A 23,911-nucleotide genomic window follows, 5' to 3' on the forward strand; every position below is an offset into this window, starting at 1 on the left:
GGGACCTACATTTGTTTTAACTAATCTCTTTCTTTTCACATATCTATAAAAACTTTTGCAGTCAGTTTTTATGTTCCCTGCCAGTTTTCTTTCATAATCCATTTTTCCTTTCCTAATTAAGCCCTTTGTCCTCCTCTGCTGGTCTCTGAATTTCTCCCAGTCCTCCGGTATGCTGCTTTTTCTGGCTAATTTGTACGCATCATCCTTCGCTTTGATACTATCCCTGATTTCCCTTGTTATCCACGGATGCACTACCTTCCCTGATTTATTCTTTTGCCAAACTGGGATGACCAATTTTTGTAGTTCATCCATACAGTCTTTAAATGTCTTCCATTGCATATCCACCGTCAACCCTTTTAGAATTAATTGCCAGTCAATCTTGGCCAATTCACGTCTCATACCCTCAAAGTTACCTTTCTTTAAGTTCAGAACCATTGTTTCTGAATTAACAATGTCACTCTCCATCCTAATGAAGAACTCAACCATATTATGGTCACTCTTGCCCAAGGGGGCACGTACAACAAGACTGCTAACTAACCCTTCCTCATTACTCAATACCCAGTCTAAAATAGCCTGCTCTCTCGTTGGTTCCTCTACATGTTGATTTAGATAACTATCCCGCATACATTCCAAAAAATCCTCTTCCTCAGCACCCCTGCCAATTTGATTCACCCAATCTATATGTAGATTGAAGTCACCCATTATAACGGTTTTGCCTTTGTCGCACGCATTTCTAATTTCCTGTTTGATACCATCTCCAACTTCACTACTACTGTTAGGTGGCCTGTACACAACACCCACCAGCGTTTTCTGCCCCTTAGTGTTTCGCAGCTCTACCCATACCGATTCCACATCCTCCAAACTAATGTCCTTCCTTTCCATTGCGTTAATCTCCTCTCTAATCAGCAACGCTACCCCACCTCCTTTTCCTTTCTCTCTATCCCTCCTGAATATTGAATATCCCTGGATGTTCAGCTCCCAGCCTTGGTCACCCTGGAGCCATGTCTCCGTGATCCCAACTATATCATAGTCATTAATAACTATCTGCACATTCAACTCATCCACCTTATTACGATACCCTGCACAGAAAGGTCAGACTAGGAGGGGGAGTTAAAGTGTTGATACCGGGAGATCGCGTCGGCCTAAGCGCGCTGAGGTGTTGAAGGGCCAAATGACCCACACGACCAACCTTTGTGGAACGACGACAAAGTCGTTCAACCGAACATGATTGTTCCTCCTTCCACCTCAACCAAGCTTGCCGACGGCGTGACGCAACCTGATTGACGTCGGCGTCAGCCACTCACAGTGGGCGGCGGTTTGATGGACGTGCGGGGAGACCAGTCAGAGTGCGTCCCGCCCCTTTGACGTCGGCGGCGCGCCTTGCCAACGGCCAATCAGCGTTGGGAGGAGGGGGGCGGGGCTGTGCGAGCCCCCGCCCACACCCTCCCCCCCCACACCCCCCCCCCTGAGTTGACCACACACCAGCCCCATGTTGGAAGTAGACGCGGCCGCTCGCTGCTGACACAAAAGGACGAAGGACACAATAGTGAGGGGGGTTTAAGAGCAACACGCCAGCACGTAAGAGGGACGGGCGAGCGCTGGTGAAGCGAGTGCGCTCGAGGAATGTGACAGTTTTTTCGAAAAATATATAAATCGTCCAATAATTGTCTGCCCCCCCCCCCCCCCCATCGCGGAGGGTATCCGATCCTAAACACACGCCGAGGCCGCCCCGCTTTAATGGACGCTTGAAGTGAGCGGCCCGGAGGCGGGGTGGCACTGACTGGACAGTGGGGTTGTTGTGGCCCCGAACTCGCCCGCACCACATCCCCTCCCACCACTCGGATCGAGAGGCGGAGAGGACGCCGGCCGGCCGGTGGTGGGTGGGTGGGTGGAGGGCCGCCCGCTCGCTTGCTGCAACTCTCTCGCTTGTTACCGCCCGTCCTCAGTACGCGGGCTGCCGCTGAACGCCGCTCCAGCGAGGTGACCGGGCGCCGGGTTAAACTCGGTCGGAAGGGATATGTCCTCACCCACCGTCACCACACCAACCGAGAAAGTGGACGGGTTCACCCGCAAGTCCGTTCGGAAGGCCAAACAGAAGCGCTCGCAGGGCTCCTCGCAGTACAAGATCCAGGGTAAAGCTGTCGACTTGAATCCCCTGCCTCTTCTCAAAGGTAAGGCCACAAAAGTCAGCCTTCGCTCTACTCAACCCGCAATGCCTTCAATATCCTACTGTTGCATTCTGTCCCCAGTCATACACTTTGCAAAGTTGACGGGTAGAGAAGGATGACAGTGTGTTTGGAGAAGATCTGGAGTGAACTTGAGCAAAGAATAGGTAAATACAATCGATGCAATTGGTAGGAACAGAAACGATCTTGTATGGTTGAATCAGTAACATAACTTTTTATTCCCCAAAGCTCCTGCGGATGTTTCTTTAATAAATTGTAAGCTTATGTAAAGTTCGGTGGTAATGTTCATTTAATTTGATGAATGAACTGCTCTCGCTTTCCGCTTTACATCAGTAGGTTTTTTTCCCCTGAAAAACGAACAGATTGATATTTATAAGGTTTCCCTGCAGCTTCCCCATGTAAACTTTTCTCCCTTTACTGATAAAAATCAAACTTAAAGATCGTATTCACCTCATATCCATGTGATCCAGGTGCAGCAGAGTAGATGCATCAAAGTGTGGTTGCTAGGCTGACAGTGACTTCATAATCCATTCCCTGTGCTGAAGTAACAAGGGTTTCTTGAGGCAATTACTTATAGCTTTTAGTGTTAAATACGTTGTTTGGAAAGCTTGAGTTGAGTACACCTGTGGCATTGAACTAAATCATATTGATCTAGTAAGTTACTATGACCTTTTAAAACATTAATACTCTGAACCAGTGTGTTGTATGGTTTTCAAAAGGCTGTGTGCTGCTAAATGATTGGTTTCCTTCTAAAATAAACAAAAATTAACTACACAAGTTGGTGGGTTATGGAGTTGTACAGTAGGATTTATGGCTTATTGCAGTTATTCATTCCCACAAATGAGGTCTAGATTTCTAGTACCTACGAATGTTTCAAGAAGTGATAAAATCTTCATTATATAGTATGTATAATGTTGCTGATGAATGTTGCACATTTTCAAGGTTTAGTATTACGTTAAACCTTTCCCGTGTTAAAATGTCTGTTTTATTTTTAAAACAAGTAACTTAGTTAATTCTTTTTTAACAGCATTCTAACATTGGTAATTGGGTGCAAATGACAATGTACTCCACAATATTACTCAGCATTGCAATACATTAATGTTTTATAGCATACATTTTGGATTCTGGTCAATATTAGTGATGCTTGGGAGGTTTGTCTATCATCTGGTGTATAATAGCAATAACTGAAGATTTGGTCAACTATCAGCTATCACTGGTTTTGTTGTTGTCACTCTCTAAGAAGGTAACATCAATCAAATAGTTTAATTAACCACAATATCATGAATATAAATCGCGTGATTCATGTCCAACATCTGAATCCTGGAAATCTTCTGGTTCAAATTTATATAGCTTTTGAGGAGAGGAGTCTCAGAGTGACTTAATAGAGGAGTCACGCATAGCATTTACTGTGAGGAACTTAGATGAATCATTTTACATTCTGGCAATTTATGCAGAAAATAGTAGTAAAGCTGCTTTCCATCTTTAAGGCACTGACTTTTTCTTGGATTCAGTTCCATGCATGCTGGCATTCCCTCATTTACTTAAGGGCCTCTGTTTAATTGCCATAAAGGTGGTTATTTTATGCCGTATGTTGTAATAATATAAAGCCAAATTGTTGATCACATTCCTACAGTAGGTCATCACAAGGTACTCCATCAAGAATAAATGGCACTGATTTTAATTTGTATTTATTTTTCTGTCCTTTCCAACTTGTGTAGCCCAAGTTATCCCAACCAGATTCTTTCACTTGAGATCAGCAAGCTCAGTCCAGACTGGTGATAAGACCTGGGACATATCACTTGAGATCAGCAAGCTCAGTCCAGACTGGTGATAAGACCTGGGACATATCAATTTCACGCATCTCAGAAGCACAGTGTCTTTTGCAAAGAAAATTTCAAAGTGCAAGGAATGTTAAATACAAACATCACAGAGCAAATGTAATAAACACATTTATTGGAATATTTTCATTGATAATATAGTTTTCCAGTTGTAGGCCACGTACAGCTTTGTAGCCTGAGTGCAGCGAGATCTAACTGAAAATTTACGTGCTATATATGTAGCTGTTAATAATTGGCTCTGAAGAAGTCTCATTCCATTAGCGTTAGTTAGAAAATATTATTGTTATTGACATTCTTTCAGACCTTTCGGAGAAATTGAATACCTTGCTGTTTTGTGCTGATGTCAAGTCCAACCGTGGTTGTTGGCAGAAGTTGTTAATGCAGACTTTCTGAAAGAGATGATATATATCAATTGAATGGTTCGATAGAATGCCAGATCATGAGTGCATTTTGACTGATTCATGCACAACCCCTGGATCCTGAATGACAAAGGTTTACATTTGCTAAACAGCCTGAATTGCTTTTCTTTTGATAAAAAGGCTTAAACCGTGTAGGGGCCTTTAAATTAAGAACATTTTTAATAGTGCGTGCATAATTAATGTTTCTGCTTGTGAGCATGCATAATAAAATATTCACCAATATATCCAAAAGACAATTCTTTACTCTGAGTGGTGTGTATGCTGATCTTATTTCAAGGAGTGTTTGAAGTGAATAGGTGCATTTAAGAGTTCTGGATGTGCTTATGGAAGAATCTCAAAATTATAACTCAAATTATACGGGAAATTAGGAAAGTAAAGAGAAAGAGATACTTTTTTCTAAGTATGTTACGAGTAAGAGGCTAACAAAGGAAAGAGTAAACTAGGAATCAAAAGGATGATCTTTATGTGGTGGGTAAAGTGCTTTATGAATATTTAGTGTATGTATTTACAAGGCGGGGAGGTGATGTTGCAGTTTGTAATTAGTGTGTGAAATAATAGATGGGAAAAGTAAAGGAATGAGAAGTAAGGGATTTAACATATTTGAAAATTCATAAATCGCCAGCCCGAGAAGTATATCCTAGACTTTTGAAAGAATCTGAAGAAGGGTCTCGACCTGAAATATCACCTATTCCTTTTCTCCAGAGATGCTGTCTGACCTGCTGAGTTACTCCAGCTTTTTGTGCCGATCTTTGGAAATTAAGAGTTTCAAACAACAATTTTGTAACTCGCCGACTGCCAGGATAGTGCCAAAGGATTGGAGGACTGCTAATATACATGGTTTATTCCCTTCTACCCTTTTAAACAAAGAAACTAGAGTAGTTTAATTTTGGTGGATAATTTATTGGAATCCATTTCAAAGGAGCCATTAAAAGGCGCACATTAATCAGAGGTAGTCAGCATGGATTTGTTAAGGGGAGATTGCGTTTAATGTCAGATTGACATTTTTTTAGGTGATGAGGACGATCCGTAACAGTGATCCATTTGACTCAGTTGCATGTATTTCAGCAAGGTTTGTATTTAGGCCCCACAGACTGGTCAAAAAAGTAAATTCCATGGGCTCCAAGGTGGTGGCAAATGGATGGATTATGGGTTTAGTGGCAGGAAACAAAGGTAATGATATGATAGGTACACAAAATTGCTGGGGAAACTCAGCGGGTGCAGCAGCATCTATGGAGCGAAGGAAATAGGCGACGTTTCGGGCCGAAACCCTTCTTCAGACTGATGGGGGGTGGGGAAAGAAAGAAGGAAAAGGGGAGGAGGAGGAGGAGCCCGAGGGCGGGCGGATGGGAGGGTGGGAGGAGACAGCTAGAGGGTTAAGGAAGGGGAGGAGACAGCACGGGCTAGCCAAATTGGGAGAATTCAATGTTAATGCCATAAGGACGCAAGGTCCCCAGACGGAATATGAGGTGCTGTTCCTCCAATTTCCGCTGTTGCTCACTCTGGCAATGGAGGAGACCCAGGACAGAGAGGTCGGATTGGGAATGGGAGGGGGAGTTGAAGTGCTGAGCCACCGGGAGGTCAGGTAGGTTATTGCGGACTGAGCGGAGGTGTTCGGCGAAACGATCGCCCAACCTACGCTTGGTCTCACCGATGTAAATCAGCTGACATCTAGAGCAGCGGATGCAGTAGATGAGGTTGGAGGAGATACAGGTGAACCTTTGTCGCACCTGGAACGACTGCTTGGGACCTTGAATGGAGTCGAGGGGGGAGGTGAAGGGACAGGTGTTGCATTTCTTGCGGTTGCAACGGAAAGTGCCCGGGGAGGGGGTGGTGCGGGAGGGAAGGGAAGAAATGACGAGGGAGTTGCGGAGGGAGCGGTCTTTGCGGAAGGCAGACATGGGGGGAGATGGGAAGATGTGGCGAGTGGTGGGGTCACGTTGGAGGTGGCGGAAATGGCGGAGGATTATGTGTTGTATTTGCCGGCTGGTGGGGTGAAAGGTGAGGACCAGAGGGACTCTGCCCTTGTTGCGTGTGCGGGGATGGGGAGAGAGAGCAGTGTTACGGGGTATGGATGAGACCCTGGTGTGAGCCTCATCTATGGTGGCTCTGAAGAACGAGGACATTTCCGATGCCCTGGTATGAAATGTCTCATCCTGGGAACAGATGCGGCGTAGGCGGAGGAATTGGGAGTAGGGGATGGAGTCTTTACAGGGGGCAGGGTGGGAAGACGTGTAGTCCAGATATGATCACTGTTTTAAGGTTCAGTATCTCACTTGCTTTGAATAAATATGTAATTATTGCTTTGGACCTAACTGTTGGAGGCATGATAGTTTGAAGATGATGCAAAAATTGTTTGCAGTGGACAATGAGGAGAAAATCCTTTAGACAGCAGAAAGTAGTAAATACCTACTATTTTCTGTGTGCTTAAGCAAAGCAAGAATTTCATTGTCCTATACAGGGACACATGACAATAAACTCACTTGAACTTGAACTTGATAAAGAGCGTCTGATCAGTTTGGGGGAAAAGTACCAAATATAAAGAATATTGAAAGTGTAAGAGAAAAATTTTAAAGGGAGATTGGGAAAGCAAATTGGGGATGTTTTGGAGGGGTGCAAAAAAGCAAAGGAGTATATAGTGAAATGGAGTATATGGAATAGTGTGGGAAAATAGTTTTGCTAGAAATATTCTTTTTAATGTTATTTCACAACTTCAGTATTCTACAATTCTAGTTACCACGTTACTGCACTGAAGCACTGCGGACAGGATTTACGAGGATATTGTGAGACTGGAAAATTATAGCCATGAGGAAAGATTGGATAAGTAATTCTTTGGATCAGAACAATATGAGGGGAGATTTAATTGGAATTCTGAGGGGTCCACATGGAAGAAATAGGAAGGGCATCTTCTCTCAAAAGCATGATCAAAGACCAAGGGATATATAGCAGAGTAAATGGCAGAAGGGCTAAAGGACAGAAGGGGCCAAAAACTACCCAATGGGTGGTAAAAGGTAAAAAACCCTTATCACATTCAAACTGTAATTGCGTTAACCTGCAGGGACATAGACCTTAGGTTGGAAGGCGTTATTAGGTGGGTCAGCTTATTTTTATTGTAATTTTTCTGTGATTTCGAATGAGGGAAAAGGAGATGCAGGGGTTTATTAACAGATTGAAAATGAGGAAATGCTGGAGGAGTGCCAAAACAAAACACTATTGTTGGCCTATGTTTATTACCCTGAATAGCTTTTCTCTACAGAAGTTTTCAAAACCCAGTTAGGTGCTGCTTCCAGATTCTGTTGAAAAGACTAATGTTCATATTGAATCATGCTTCTCCAATTAGAAATTATGCGGTCGGCATGGCAATGCACTATACATTGTAACAATTATTACTATAGGATAGACACAGAATGCTGGAGTAACTCAGGCAACATCTCTGGAGAAAGGGAATGGGTGACCCTTCTTCAGACTGATGTCGGGAGTAGGCGGGACAAAGCTACAGGATATATATGGTATGTTGTGACTTGGCTCTGAAAGCATTATTTCCGAACTTTCACAGAAATGTCACTGGATAATTAATTTCAACTTTTTCATGGTATTATACCTATGAAATGCATGCTTGTTGCTTTCCCTCATTTGCAAATCATTGTGGTTTGGCCATGGTGCTAAAGTTAGCTTTGTACATGTGTATTTTAGTAACAGCATTTGTGAAAAATAACTAAATCCTCAAAGTTGACCCATTTAGTCTTTATGATGTTAGTCTGATGACTTTAATTTGTTTTAAATCAGGATAAATGTTCGGTCTTGAACTGGATTAGATGCACTTCACAACACATTGGAGGATAAAGAAAGAGCCTTCTATATTATTGCCATGTTTTGCTATTGCATTTCTAGTTTGAATGGGACTGACTTTTGAATATTTCTTGTCAAATGCCTGATTTATTTGAAGTCCTGCATTTAATGTTTCATACTGCTCTTTGGTGTGTATATATATTGTCCTGAATAGGAAGCAACGTCAATTTATCAGAATGGTATCTTGACTTGAATGGTGATACTGCAAGGACAGCTTGCATATAGTTGCCTATATTTCTTCCAGTTTAGACAAATGAGGGATGATCTGCTCACAATGTTTTCAAAACTGAGAAATTTGGATCAAAGTATGAAATAATCAAAAGCAAAGGCAAATGGGTCAGGGTGCAGATCAACAAAAATTCAGCTGAACGCTGGAGCAGCTGATTGCCCTGTTCTGCATCTGAATAATCTCCTGACACCCTTGTCATCAGTGAGTAATTGTTAGATTTGGCAAATCTTTATTCTTTATTTGGATGTTAGATGGTGAAAAGTGATTACATTGATTAAACATTGTTAATTTCTGGCATATCCCTAAACATTTCATAAAGTTTAATGGATTAGAATGAAAACTTTTTTTAAAGAGATGTTGTTTGAAGACATTCTCAATGGCAGGTGAGGAAGAAATCGTGTTTTTTCTGCTTCCTGCAGAAATATTGAAATGTGAACACTTTGAGGCAAGGCTTATTGACCTTATTATCCAAGTTAGTCATTGTTTGACAGAACACACAATTTCTTCCAAGAAATTGGAGATTTGTTGATGTCCACAAGAGACTGCAGAGAGCTGGAGATGTAGCCCAGTCCATCACACAGACCAGAATTCCCGCCATGGACTATTAATACTGCACGCTGTCTTGGAAAAGCAGTCAACACAATCAAAGACTTGCCCCACCTGATCATTCTTTCTCCTTGTTCCTGGATGGCAAACGGTACAGAAGCTTGAAAGCATGCACCACCAGACGTGGGAATAGCTTCTTCCCTTATAACTCTTCTGAATAGACCTTCCATAAATTAGGGTACTGTCTGATTCACCTGTGCCCCAATGTGGACATTGAACTTTATCTATGGAACAGATACGCTATAATGCTGATACCTACATTCTGCAGTCTGTATCTTTCCCTTCCCTCAATCGCACTTAAGTTTGACTTGATTGTACTTGTGTATGGTATATCTGATCAGTTTTGCTCGCTCTCCGAGTCTGGGCAGCTGACGCTGCGAAACTTGAGGGCAAGGCTTTCGAAGGCGGCGTTGGCGGCAAACTTCTCCCTGGCCAGGTTCTCGATCACCTCGGGCTCGTGTCCGCAGTGCTCGAAGAAACTTTCCAAGCCCGAGCAGGCTCGGGAGAAGCGGCAGCTGAGATCGGAGTGCGAGTGCCGCAATCTGCCATCACCAACCCGCTGCTTAAGCGGCACCTTGGGGCCACCTGCTGCTGCTTCTCCAGGGGATTTTTTAGGTGACTGCGAGCGTCATGACGCCCGTAAAACCGCCAAATTGTACGACATGCAAGCTGACATATGCTGTCCTGTGGGTGACGCCTGGTCAGGGATAGCGATAGGGATGGACCACAGATGGGCTGTAAAATATTCTCCCTTCATTGCATGGATTTTAAACATTAATATATTAAAATTAATACAATCAAATCAAATGTGCAAATGAAAAGATGTCTGAGTCGTTTAGTTTTATTTACAGATGTGTTGGTCCGCTTCCAGATCCAATCACTGTCTCTAACTTTTCATAGGGATGGATTCAGTGAGTGAAGACTGATATCCCCTCCACTCCCCTCTTCCCCCTACCGCCCCATCCCTCCTTCTCCATCCCACCCCCTCCCCTCTCCCCTCCCTTCTTTCCTTCCCTCTTCCTCCCTTCTCCCCGCTCCATTTTTCTCCCCCTTCTCCACCCCCCCCTCACATCCCCTTCTCCCTCTCTCCCTCCTTTCTCCCATTCTCAACCCCTCCCCCCCCCCACTTTCCCCAACCCCCCCATTTGTGGATCCAGCCTGCGACTAGCGATCCCCCGCACACTATCCCACACACGCTAGGGACAATTTATACAAACCTGTGCGCCTTTAGAGTGTGGGAGGAAACCCTAGCACTAACCCGAACCCTAACCTTGGGGTGATAGGCTTGGTATAAGTATAAATTGTCCCCAGCGTGTGTGGTTAGTGTGCGGGGTTCGCTGGTCGGTGCTGACTCGGTGGGCCGAAGGGAACTGTATCGCTGAAGTAAATGTGACACCGGGGCCCCAGGCGTTGGACTCGAACCCCCAATGTTTTGCCTGCTCCTCATGGGAACTAAACTGTTGGCCACGAGTTATCCCAGAGGCAGATCTCTCTTCCAATGGTCTCTCCAAACCCCCAGAGGCAGCGGGTTCAACTGGGCACAGGCAATGTTGTCAATGTACCAGTGCCACCCATCTGCTCCACCCACTGAGTCTAAATACCCACCACCCATTTTGAAGCAAGGGGTGGGGGGGTGTTGTTCCCAAAGTATGCATTTATCCCATAGTCGATGTTACTAAAACAGATGATGTGGCCTTTGTGCAGTACTATTAGTGGGATCTAGCTGTCATAGGCTGGGCCCGCAAATGCGGGTGTCTGGGAAAGTGGGGGGGGGAGGGAGTGGAAAAGGGAAGAAGGGGGAGAGGGGAGTGGAGAAGGAGGAATGGGGGCGGGAGAGGAGAAGAGGGGGGTGAAGGGGGGAGGGGAGTTCATTCTACACTCACTGAATCCATCCCTGTGAAAAGTTAGAGACTGATTGGATCTGGAAGCGGACCAATACATCTGTAAATAAAACTGAACGACAGACACCTTTACATTTGCACAATTGATTATATTGTATTAATTTTAATATATCAATGTTTAAAATCCATGCATTGAAGGAAGATTATTTTACAGCCCATCTGTGGTTCCTAACCCTAACCCTAACCGGGCGTCACTCACAGGACAGCATAAGTCAGCGTGTGACAGGGCGCACGACATGATAAGACACCCAGGCTGGGCAGGGAGGCACCACATCACAACCCGACCACGACGCAACAACCTCTTTTCAGGCTGTCGCCGAAAATGTCGCCCAAGTGGGACAGGCCCTTGACTTGTGCACCCTGGGATGTTGCTGGCGTGGCTGCTGGTGCTTCCTGGGGCGCTGCTGGAGCGGTTACTTGTGCACCCTTGGGTGCTGCTGGTGTAGTTACTTGTGCACCCTGGGGTGTTGCTGGCGAGGCTGCTGTTTCTCCCTGGAGTGCTGTTGGTGTGGTTACTTGTAAACCCTGGAGGGCTGCTGGTGTGGTTACTTATGCACCCTGGGGTGCTGCAGCCTCTGTACCCTCTGCTAATTCTCCCCCTTAGACGTTGCTGCTCCCGTTTCCGGCCCCTGTTGCTTGTCGTTCCGGCCGCTAGAACTGGGCAGCAGCTGTCGGACCAGGCTGCCACCGCCCTTGAAACTGCGGGCGCTGATGGTGGCCGCCGCTCCCCGCACGAACTTGCACTTCTGCCGGTACATGACCAGGGAGTCGGGCCTGAGCTGCCTCTTGGAGCTGGAGCGATGCATGATGTCAGGCCGGAGCCCCAGCTGCCCACTCTTTCCTTGCTTTCTCCCTCCTTCCCCTCCCATTCCCAGCTCTCCCACAGCCTATTGTCTTCGCCTCTTCCGTTCTTTTTCCCGCCCCCCACTCCTCCCGACATCAGTCTGAAGAAGGGTCTCGACCCGAAACGTCGCCTATTGCTTTGCTCCATAGATGCTGCCTCACCCGCTGATTTTCTCCAGCTTTGTCTACCAACTGGATCCCACCACTGGCTACATCTTCCCATCTCCTCCCCTGTCGGCTTTCTGCAGAGACTGCTCCCTCCGTAACTCCCTGGTCAATTTGTCCCTTCCCACCCAAACCACACCCTCTCCTGGCACTTTCCCTTGCAACTGCAGGAAATGCTACACTTGTCGCTTTACCTCCCCCCTTGACTCCATTCAAGGACCCAAGCAGTCTTTCCAGGTGCGGCAGAGGTTCACCTGCACCTCCTCCAACCTGTGCTGCTGCAAGTAAGGATTTCATTGTTCTAACTGGGACGTGAGAGAATAACACACTCTTGACTCTTGACTTACGTCGCTAATGTGTGGGATAGAATGAGTGCACGGGTGATCGGTGGTCGGCGTGGACTCGGTGGGCCGAAGGGCCTGTTTCCACGCTGTATCTTTAAATTAAACTAAAAACACTAAAACCAGAGGAAATCTAAAGAAGGGTCTCTACCCAAAACGTCACCCAATTTCTTCTATCCAGAGATGCTGGCTGCTCCATGGAGTTCCCCTGCACAATTAAAGCATTGTATAGTCTTCACCCTACCATAGGTACCCAACCAGACGCAACTAAATTTAAGGTGGCTCTTTTTTCCCCAAGAACCCTTTTTTGCTTAAGTCCAAGTCAAGAGTTTTATTGTCATGTGTCCCAGATAGGGCAATGAAATTCTTGCTTGCTGCAGCACAACAGAATATGTAAACAATACAGAACAGGAGATAAAAGTTCAGTGTGTTTATATACCATAGACCATATATATACACAATAAATAAACAGATATAATGCAATAGGCTGTTATTTTTCAGAGTTTGGAGTTTGGTGATGGTGGGTCCACCAATTTAAATTCCATTTGGAATATTTTTGGTGGGCCTGGAAACCAAGAAGCAAGAGTTACTCCAGGGAGTTACTCCAGCTCCAGGCAGTGATTCTGCGTTGGTTTTCAGCTGTCGCGGTGAGGCGGCAACCGGAGAGCAATGGCGGCCAGATCTCCCACAATGCAAAGGTAGGGAGAAAGTGTCCGAAGCCAACCTGTTGCCGTGGCAGTGCGCATGTGCAGGGCGGCACATGCGCACAACCACGGCCGATGATGTGCTGGCCGTGGTTGTGCGCATGTGCAGGGGGAGGATGCGCAGGCCGTGGCAGTGCGCATGTGTAAGGCGGCCTGCCGAGAGCCGGACACGGATTGCGGGCGGAGATGGAGAGTGACAGAGAGAGGGAGAGATAGAGAGGTGGCCCGCTCAGAATTAAATGATACGTGTCCCGGGTGCTTTCCAAGCCGGGCAAAATGGCACGGCTTTTAGGTTGCCCCGCGGGACTGTAGATTGCCAGTGGCACCCGGGCAACTGCTAATTTCGAGCCCTGTAGTCATGTTTAGTATTTTGTTGCATATCCTTTGCATGCAATGACTGCTTGAAGTCTGCAATTCATGGACATCACCAGTTGCTGGGTGTCTTCTCTGGTGATGCTCTGCCAGGCCTGTATTGCAGCCATCTTTAGCTTATGCTTGTTTTGGAGGCTAGTCCCCTTCTGTTTTCTCTTCAGCATATAAAAGGCATGCTTAATTGGGTTCAGATCGGGCGATTGACTTGGCCACTCAAGAATTTACCATTCTTTAGCTTTGAAAAACTCCTTTTTTGCTTTAGCAGTATGTTTGGGTTGTCTTGCTGTAGAATGAACCTCCGGCCAATGAGTTTTGAGGCATTTGTATGAACTTGAGCAGATAGGATGTGTCTATACACTTCAGCATTTATTATGCTACTACCATCAGCAGTTGTATCATCAATGAAGATAAGTGAGCCTGTACCTTCAGCAGCCATACATACACAGGCATAACACCACCACCACCGTGTTTCTCAGATGAGGTGGTATGCTTTGGATCTTGGGCAGTTCCTTCACTTCTCCATCATAATTGCCCTTGCCATCACTCTGATATGAGTTAATCTTCGTTTCACTTGTCCACAAGACCTTTTTCCAGAACTGTGGTTGCTCTTTTTAGTACTTCTTGGCAAACTGTAACCTGGCCATCCTATTTTTGCAGCTAACCAGCGGTTTGCATCTTGCAATGTAGCCTCTGTATTTCTGTTCATGAAGCCTTCTGTGGATAGTGGTCATTGACAAATCCACTCCTGAAGAGTGTTTCTGATCTGCCGGGCAGGTGTTTGGGGAATTTTCCTTATTATAGAGATAATTCTTCACTCATTCGCTGTGGATGTCTTCCTTGGCCTGGCAATCTCTTTGTGATTAGCAAGCTCACCACTGCTCTCTTTCTTTTTAATTATGTTCCAAACAGTTGATTTTGGTAAGCCTAAGGTTTGGCTGATGTCTCCAACAGTTTTATTCTTGTTTCTTGGTCTCATAATGGCTTCTTTGACTTTCAATGCCAATGCTAAATTGCCATTCAGCCCTTCGAGCCTGCACCACGTTATGTGGAGAAGGAAGGAGAATGTGGTTAGAAGGGAGAGTCCCTCGAGTCTCCCTCTCTCAGTCTGATGAAGGGCCTAGACTCAAAATGTCATCCATTCCTTTTCCCCAGAGATGTTGTATGTCGCGCTGGGTTACTGCAGCATTTTGTGTCTATCGTCATTATGTTTCAAATAGTTTCAGACAAGTTTTAGCGGAAAGTATAAGAGTACATCCGAACATTCACGGCTATAATACTAAATACTCCAATAATAAAATATAATTATATGCAGATGATGTATTATTATATATCACCAATTCCCAAGTTAGCATTCCAAGTATATTAAATCTTATAGAGGAATTCGGTTCCTTTTCAGGATATAGAATAAACTGGAACAAAAGTGAAATTATGTCAATAAAACCTCAAGAGCCGACACTCCTAAAATTCCCTTTCAGAATTGCTACGAAAAAATTCAATTATCTGGGTGTTCAGGTAACCAGAAAATATACTTCTCTATTCAATGCAAACTTCCCTCCTTTAGTTACTAAATTAAACTCTCTAATAGGCAGAATAAATGCTATAAAGATGATCTTCCTCCCACAAATCCTGTATTTATTCCAATCAATACCGATACATCTTCCTAAAATTAAAAAAAAATGTTCTGATTACAAACTTTATTTGAGATTATAAAACAAGTAGAATTCATAAACGGCATCTATGTAAACACAAAGAAACTGGTGGATTGGCTCTCCCTAACTTCTTATACTATTACTGGGCAACGAATACTAAAAATGTAATCTACTGGCTGGAGACAGGAGAACTTCCAGAAGATCGAGTCCGTCCTGGAAAGCGCCCTCCAAGAGATGACAACCTACTACAATAACAACCACCTGAAACCCAACCCATCAAAAACCCAACTATGCAGCTTCCATCTTAAAAATCGAGATGCAGGAAAACAACTGAGCGTCTCATGGGATGGCCACAAACTCTCCAACCACTTCCACCCCATGTACCTCGGAGTCACACTCGACAGGACACTCTCTTTCAAAACCCACCTTCAGAACACCAAAGCCAAGGTCAACACTCGCAACAACATCCTGCGCAAACTGGTAAACTCGAAGTAGGGCGCTGATCCACCAACCGCCCGTGCAACTGCCCTAGCCCTGTGCTTCTCCACAGCTGAATACGCGTGCTCAAGCTGGAGCCGCTCCCACCACACCAAACTGGTTGACACAGCCCTCAACGACACCTGCCGCATTATCACGGGATGCATAAAGACAACGCCAGTCCCGTGCCTCTACGCCCTAGCTGGTATTGCCCCCCCCATATCAGACGATCCATCGTCGCCCAAGAAGAGCGGAGAGCACAGGAGATCGATACCAGGCACCCCCTGCACGGACACACAGCACCTCCACCCCGACTGAAATCCAGAGCCAGTTTCTTGCAGACAGTCCCACCTCTCCAGACAACCAAAGAAACAGCAAGGACCAACATCTGGAAAGATGAATGGAACCAGCTCAACACACGAGCCCACGACTGGATGGAGAGAGGAATCACTCCGACTGAATGCCTCGCCAGCGGGCACGACCTCCCATGGCCAACCTGGAAGACCCTCAACAGATTACGAGTGGAGCAGGGGAGGTGCAAAGCCCTTATGAAAGCATGGAACTAACAGGCAGAAGACACATGCAGCTGTGGAGCAGTACAGACAATGTCCCACCTACTGGAGTGTGACGACGCCCCCCAGTGCAGCCCCCAGGACCTGGCTGAACCGACCCGACCAGCTGTGACCTGCGCCAGATACTGGCAGAACGACATCTGAGATTGCAACGGACTCGAAGAAAAAAACTAAAAAAACTGGCTGGACAATACAGGCCAACAGGTAAATTGGTTAATAATGGAGAGAGAGGATTGTTTGCCTTTTAACATAGGCGCGATTCTTCTATCTCCAATAAATTTGAAGAACACACTATATGAGAAAAATCCGATTATTCACAGTATTTTACGAATCTGGAGACAAGTGAAATCAACTTTTAAACTGAGAAATGTATCTCTTCTTTCACCAATTGCCAAGAATCCTTTGATTAAGCCATCTATTTTAGACATAACGTTCACACATTGGGAAAGATTAGGAATCAAAAAACTCGGAGATCTTTATGAAATGGGAACTCTTCTCTCATTTCAAGAATTACAGTCGAAATATCACCTGAAAGGTAATCAATATTTCAGATACCTTCAAATTCGAGACTCTGAAATCATATACCCAAAACTATCAATCTTTGCTGCCAGACACACTAGACGAATGTATGAATAGAAATTCGGAGTCAACCAAGTTAACATCATATTTGTATAACACCCTTTTAAATATAGAAATCCCATCGTCAGAAGCAATTAGAAGAGCCTGAGAAGAGGAACTTGGCCTAACAATTCTAAAAGACAGATGGAAAGAAAAAATATATACACAATTGTTCGATTAACGTTAGACATTAGTTAGTTCAATTTAAAATACTGCACAGACTCAAAGTTTAAACTGAATAAGATCTTTCCAAATGTATCTCCTATTTGTGATAAATGTCTCCTTCATAGCAAAAGGATTTGAGTATAGGAGCAGGGAGGTTCTACTGCAGTTGTACAGGGTCTTGGTGAGACCACACCTGGAGTATTGCGTACAGTTTTGGTCTCCTAATCTGAGGAAAGACATTCTTGCCATAGAGGGAGTACAGAGAAGGTTCACCAGACTGATTCCTGGGATGTCAGGACTTTCATGTGAAGAAAGACTGGATAGACTTGGCTTGTACTCGCTAGAATTTAGAAGATTGAGGGGGGATCTTATAGAAACTTACAAAATTCTTAAGAGGTTGGACAGGCTAGATGCAGGAAGATTGTTCCCGATGTTGGGGAAGTCCAGAACAAGGGGTCACAGTTTAAGGATAAGGGGGATGTCTTTTAGGACCGAGATGAGAAAAACATTTTTCACATCTCTGGAATTCTCTGCCACAGAAGGAAGTTGAGGCCAGTTCATTGGCTATATTTAATAGGGAGTTTGATGTGGCCCTTGTGGCTAAGGGGATCAGGGGGTATGGAAAGAAGGCAGGTACGGGATACTGAGTTGGATGATCTGCCATGATCATATTGAATGGCGGTGCAGGCTTGAATGGCCTACTCCTGCACCTATTTTCCATGGTTCTATTGTTCAGGAAGCAACTATAACACATTCCTTCGCCTCTTGCATAAAGTTACATAATTATTGGAGAGGAATTTTTGAAATTTTCTCAAAAACACTAAAAACAAAATTGGACCCCGACACGGAATTGATTATTCTAGGTACGTCAGAAGCCTGCTATGAGCTATCATCATTTCAAAGACGTTTCCTTAATTATGGCCCGATAATGGCAAAAAAACGAATTCTCAAATTTTGGAAACATACATTTGTCCCTACTCTTAAAATGTGGATTATAAACATGTCTGAGACGCTAGTTCTTGAAAATATTAGACTTGTCTTAGCAGAAAAACCAGATCATTTTTCGAAGACATGGACACCATTTATTGATTTATTACAAGGATAGTATGGTACAACACAATTTTGGAGTTAAATCTAATTACGGGTTGGGCAATGGGTGGGGAGGGATGCGAGGCAGGTATATCATCACTTTTTCTTTTTTGTCTTTTTATTTCTCTATTCCTTTCTTATTTCTTTTATTTACTCACTCTTTGGCTACACCACTTTGGTAATCTAGGGGTTCTATCCTTGCACATTCCACTTTTTCTCTCTTGCTTTCTCTCCTTTCTTTTCTCTTAACTATAGCTAAAAGTCAAAATTGAAGCTGTACAATAACTGTATTATGTCATATGCCATTGGTTATTTTTTTGTACACTTCTAATAAATTAAAAAAAAAATTTGTTTCAGAAATGATAACCCTCAATTATGGTGAAAGTTTTCCTCAAATGAAGCTTGTATTTTGGTTCAAAGTCAGAAATCATTCATTGTTCAGCTAAGTTACCACTATTTCAGCTATGCAAATAAGCAAGCATGAGGTTGACCTGTGTGCAGGCAAAATGGCATGTATCACAATTAACTCTTCTCTTGCAAGCTGCAAGTGAAATACTCTTCGGCAAACATTTTAAACTAAGTAAACCAGAGGTGGTTGATTCTTGTTCCCAGTCCCAACATTGTGAACTGGCTTTCAATCACCACATTTCACCCCCTGGTAGATACAAAAAAGTATGTTTCAGGTTTTCTAGATTTCTCTATGCTTCATAATATCTGCATGCTCAAAGAAAGGCTTGGATAGAGTGGATGTGGAGAAGATGTTTCCACTAGTGGGAGAGTCTAGGACTAGAGGTCATAGCTTCAGAATTAAAGTACATTCCTTTGGGAAGGAGATGAGGAATTCCTTTAGTCAGATGGTGGTGAATCTGTGGAATTCATTGACACAGAAGGCTGTAAAGGCCAAGTTAATAGATATTTTTAAGGCGGAGATAGATAGATTCTTAATTGGTATGGGTGTCGGGTTATGCAGGGCTCTTGCTTAACTTTTTTTCCCTGTTGCCAGCCGGGCAACCTTGGCAGCTGTTTAGGTTGCCAAATGACATTTTAGGTAGTCATTTAAGATGGCTTGCATGACGCATGCTCGGACGAAGTGCGTAGTTACCAGTCGGAATTATGCTCAATGAAGCATTCACATATTATTTCTGCTTCAAATAAAGTCACAAACTAATATATTCACCAATCAAGACATGATATATACCACAATGACATGCAGCAAAATTATAATACAGTATCTCAACTCTTTTTACACATTGCAATTAATGTAATTTTTATTATTTGTTACCACTTCCAAACAAAAATGTGGTTGGATTATTCAGCGTATGATCAACCTGTGTTAATAAATCCTGGACCTGGATAACATATATGCTTAACCATGCACACTACAGATTGATGCATATTTTCTGTGAAGGACCGAAAATTATCATGACATGGCCATAGCATGGGTCGTTATTGCTATTGGTACAGAAACACTCTCGCTTCCCACATAATTTATCCACCACAAAATATACAGGTTGCAAGGAATTTTCTAAAGGCATTTTATAATTATAGCTGACAAAACTGACTATACCCATCTGACAGGTTAAACATTACACTAACTAACAAGAGATGGCCAAAGGACATAAATGCAGCAAATGTTTGGTAATATATTTAAAGGTGTCAAGACGCCACATTACCAGACATTCAGATTAGATGTATGTGGCAATGAAGATACCCAGTTTGTAAGCACCATTTAAAAAAAATTTGTTGATAAACGCTTTTACCATCATTCCCACTTCAGAATTAACGTTAAAATTTCAATTGAAATATCTCCTGACCAAATTTGTGATGTATATGACTGACTGTAGAAGTAAAACCTGGATAAATCCAACGTATAATTGTGAATGTTGCTCATTAAATAACTACAGTACTGATACTCCATATTAACATCATTGATTTGCCATTAAAATGAATTCTGTAATAACGTGTCAGTGACAATCGAACACTGTGGTTTTAATGTTTCATGTGTTCAAAAATTAATTAATCCATCTTTATGGATTAAAACAATTAATAACATTGGGAATTAAAACATATTTGATTGCATTCCGAGAAGGCAATCGGTGTGGATTGGATGGATTGAGGCAGGGGAATTAGTGAGTGTTGGTTGGAGTAGGTAAAATTATGAGGGAAGAGCGTGGGGGATGTCAGTGGGGTTTAATGGGGGGGGATCTGTGCAGGATGGATGGGAGGAGCAGTGCAGGATGAAGGGGTGACAGTACAGAATGAATTGGGGGACCAGTGTAGGATTGATGGGGAGTGGCAGAAGAATCAATGCGAGGTGGCTAGGGAGATCAGTGCAGGATGAATAGATGGGGGGGGGGGGGGATGAGCACGGGATGTCAGTGAGGACTGAATAGAGACAGGAATGGGGATCAATGTGGGATGAAGAGGAGGGCTCTCAGGATAAGGGCAGTGGAGGGGGCGTATGAGAGAGAGAGAGAGAGGAAGGGGCAGAGGAAGTGGGAAGGAAGGCCAACGCTCCTCGTACAACACTTGTCAGGCACAGAAATGGCAACCAAAATATAGAGGGGACCGCGGGCAGAATATGTTGGCGGCCGCGAGAGCATACACACACACACACACACACACACACACACACACACACAGACACACACACAGACACAGACACACACACACAGACACTGATACACACAGACACACACACACAGACACACACACAGACACACACACCTTCGGAGGTTTGTGTGAACGGTAATTTCAGCTCAATCCAGCGCTAAATGCAGTTCAACTGTGCCTGTCTCGCCTAGAGCCCTGTCTCAATCCACACAGGGCTGCTGGTTAACCTGGCGTGACAGGCAGAGTGAGCTGGGTTTTGCGCTGGCTGAGGGCGCTGCGCCCGTGTGACTCCCGACGCCTCTGGCCACCCCCGGGCGTGTGGGGCAAATATTATAGAGGAACTTTAATCTTTGGTGTGGAGGCTCTCGGGTGGGGACTGGGATGGTCCAGTGGCGGTTCGGCAGCGATTGCAGCGCCGGAGACCTGGATCGGTCCTGGCTGCGGTGTAGGTCTGCCGAGAGTGTTTTCGCACGTCTCCCTCCTCCAATCACCCCACCCCCAACCCTACCTCTACTCTACTTCCGCCTCTGACCGACACCTCCCTCCTCCAAGGGTCTGTTTTGAAAGCGCCGTTAGCGGCAAAGATCCTATAGGATCTTTGGTTGGCGGAGTGGTAGCAGCTGCCGCTAACAGGCCGTGCGGGGCGGGGTGCGGGAGGAGGAGGAGGAGATGGATCCGTCACCGCCGCCGCTGCTGCTGCTGTGCGGGGCCCGACATTCGCTCCGACCCTCCGTCACGCCACACTTAGCATCTTTCCCACAACCGTCGCTGACACAAAACGTCACGTTCCTTTTCTCCAGAGATGCTGCCGGACCCGCGGAGTTACTCCAGTTTTTTGTGTCTATCTTCGGTATAAACCAAGTTGCCAAGCCGGGAAAAATGACTCGCCGTTTAGGCTGCCCGGCGGCACTTTGAGTGGGCATTGGCACCCGGGCAACCGTCAATTTCGAGCCCTGTTATGTGGAGAAGGCAGGAGAATGGGGTTAGGAGGGAGAAGTAGATTAGCCATGATTGAATGGCAGAGTAGACTTGATGGGCTGAATGGCCTAAATCTTCTCCTATCAAATGACCTTGTTATTGTGCTCTTATGGTAGCTTTTGTGGGATCAGAAATTGAATGGATGTTACTTCACTGAGCAAGGCATGTTTTAGTGTAACTTAATTTAAACAAAAACCTTTCTGATATGAGACTTGTTGGGGGAAAAAAAATATTTGCCATATCAGTTCATGAGGGGTGAGTTATGAAACTAGTAAGATATTTAACTGATTATAAACTAGTTAATTGATACCATTTCTTAATTTTTCCTGCGGTGAAAATAAGATGCAACATGTAATGTACCTCACCAGATGCATGATAGAAAGCACACTGTTGGGTTGTAATAGAAACAGAAAAATAGGTGCAGGAGTAAGCTGTTTGCTGAGGGTCATGGCTGATCATCTAAAATCAGTACCCCGTTCCTGCTTTTTCTCCAAATCCCCTGACTCCGTTAGCCTTAAGAGCTAAATCTAACTCTCTTGAAAACATCCAGTGAATTGGCCTCCACTGCCTTCTGTGGCAGAGAATTCCACAGATTTACAACTCCCTGGGTGAAAAAATATTTTCCTCATCTCAGTCCTAAATGTCCAACCCCTTATTCTTAAATTGTGACCCCTGGTTCTGGACTCCCCAACATCGGGAACATTTTTCCTGCATGTACCCTGTCCAATCCTTTAAGAATTTTATATGTTTCTATAAGATACCCTCTCATCCTTCTAAATTCCAGTGAATACAAGCCCAGTCGACCAATTACTTTGGGTTGTTATCTCCGGTTTGCTTCCAGTTCCTTGTGCTGGCGAGAGCAGGAACAGGGAGATACGGGACCTGAATGTGTGGCTGAGGAACTGGTGCACGGGGCAGGGGTTTAGATTTTTAGATCACTGGGATCTAATGGAGTAAGGGGGAACTGTACAAAAGGGACGGATTGCATCTTAACAGGTGGGGGACCAGCATTCTGGCAGGCAGATTTTCCATTGCTACACGGGTGGTTTTAAACTAAATATAGGGGGTGGGGTGTCAAATGGGATAGTTGAGGATGGAGTTAAAGGGAAAGGGTTTCTTAAATGTGCGAGCGGAGAGACAGAGGGGTGTAAAATGAGGGTAGAAGCAATAGGTAGCAAGGTGAAAAGTAAAAGTGGCAGGCAGACAAATCCAGGGCAAAAATCAAAAAGGGCCACTTTTCAACATAGTTGTATAAGGAGTAAGAGTGTTGTAAAAACAAGCCTGAAGGCTTTGTGTCTCAATGCAAGGAGCATTCGTAATAAGGTGGATGAGTTGAATGTGCAGATAGCTATTAATGACTATGATATAGTTGGGATCACAGAGAAATGGCTCCAGGGTGACCAAGGCTGGGAGCTGAACATCCAGGGATATTCAATATTCAGGAGGGTTAGACAGAAAGGGAAAGGAGGTGGGGTAGCATTGCTGGTTAGAGGAGATTAACGCAATGGAAAGGAAGGACGTTAGCTTGGAGGATGTGGAATCAATATGGGTAGAGCTGCGAAACACTAAGGGGCAGAAAACGCTGGTGGGAGTTGTGTACAGGCCACCTAACAGTAGTAGCGGAGTTGGGGATGGCATCAAACAGGAAATTAGAAATGCGTGCAACAAAGGTAAAACAGTTATAATGGGAGACTTCAATCTACATATAGATTGGGTGAATCAAATTGGCAAGGGTGCTGAGGAAGAGGATTTCTTGGAATGTATGCGGGATAGTTTTCTAAACCAACATGTAAAGGAACCAACGAGAGAGCAGGCTATTCTAGATTGGGTATTGAATAATGAGGAAGGGTTAGTTAGCAGTCTTGTTGTGCGTGGCCCCTTGGGCAAGAGTGACCATAATATGGTTGAGTTCTTCATTAGGATGGAGAGTGACATCGTTAATTCAGAAACAAGGGTCCTGAACTTAAAGAAAGGTAACTTTGAGGGTATGAGACGTGAATTGGCCAAGATAGACTGGCAATTGATTCTTAATGGGTTGACGGTGGATATGCAATGGAAGGCATTTAAAGACTGCATGGATGAACTACAACAATTGCTCATCCCAGTTTGGCAAAAAAATAAATCAGGGAAGGTAGTGCATCCGTGGATAACAAGGGAAATCAGGGATAGTATAAAAACAAAAGATGAAGTGTACAAATTAGCCAGAAAAAGCAGCCTACCAGAGGACTGGGAGAAATTCAGAGTCCAGCAGAGGAGGACAAAGGGCTTAATTAGGAAAGGGAAAATAGATTATGAAAGAA

The 23,911-nt window shown here is 44.5% G+C and overlaps 1 protein-coding gene across 1 annotated transcript in view; it reads left to right on the forward strand.

The window, feature by feature from the left end:
- Positions 1–1,455: 1,455 nt before the first annotated feature.
- ppp2r5e (protein phosphatase 2 regulatory subunit B'epsilon) overlaps positions 1,456–23,911 on the forward strand; it is a 155,770-nt gene continuing 133,314 nt past the window's right edge. Inside the window, exon 1 of the mRNA XM_033027774.1 lies at positions 1,456–2,171. Within this exon, the coding sequence (XP_032883665.1) occupies positions 2,018–2,171 (154 nt within the window). The 5' untranslated portion in view covers positions 1,456–2,017. The remainder of the gene's footprint in view (positions 2,172–23,911) is intronic.

The sequence above is a fragment of the Amblyraja radiata genome, chromosome 9 (genome assembly GCF_010909765.2).
Source record: "Amblyraja radiata isolate CabotCenter1 chromosome 9, sAmbRad1.1.pri, whole genome shotgun sequence".
NCBI classification, from domain to species: Eukaryota; Metazoa; Chordata; class Chondrichthyes; order Rajiformes; family Rajidae; genus Amblyraja; species Amblyraja radiata.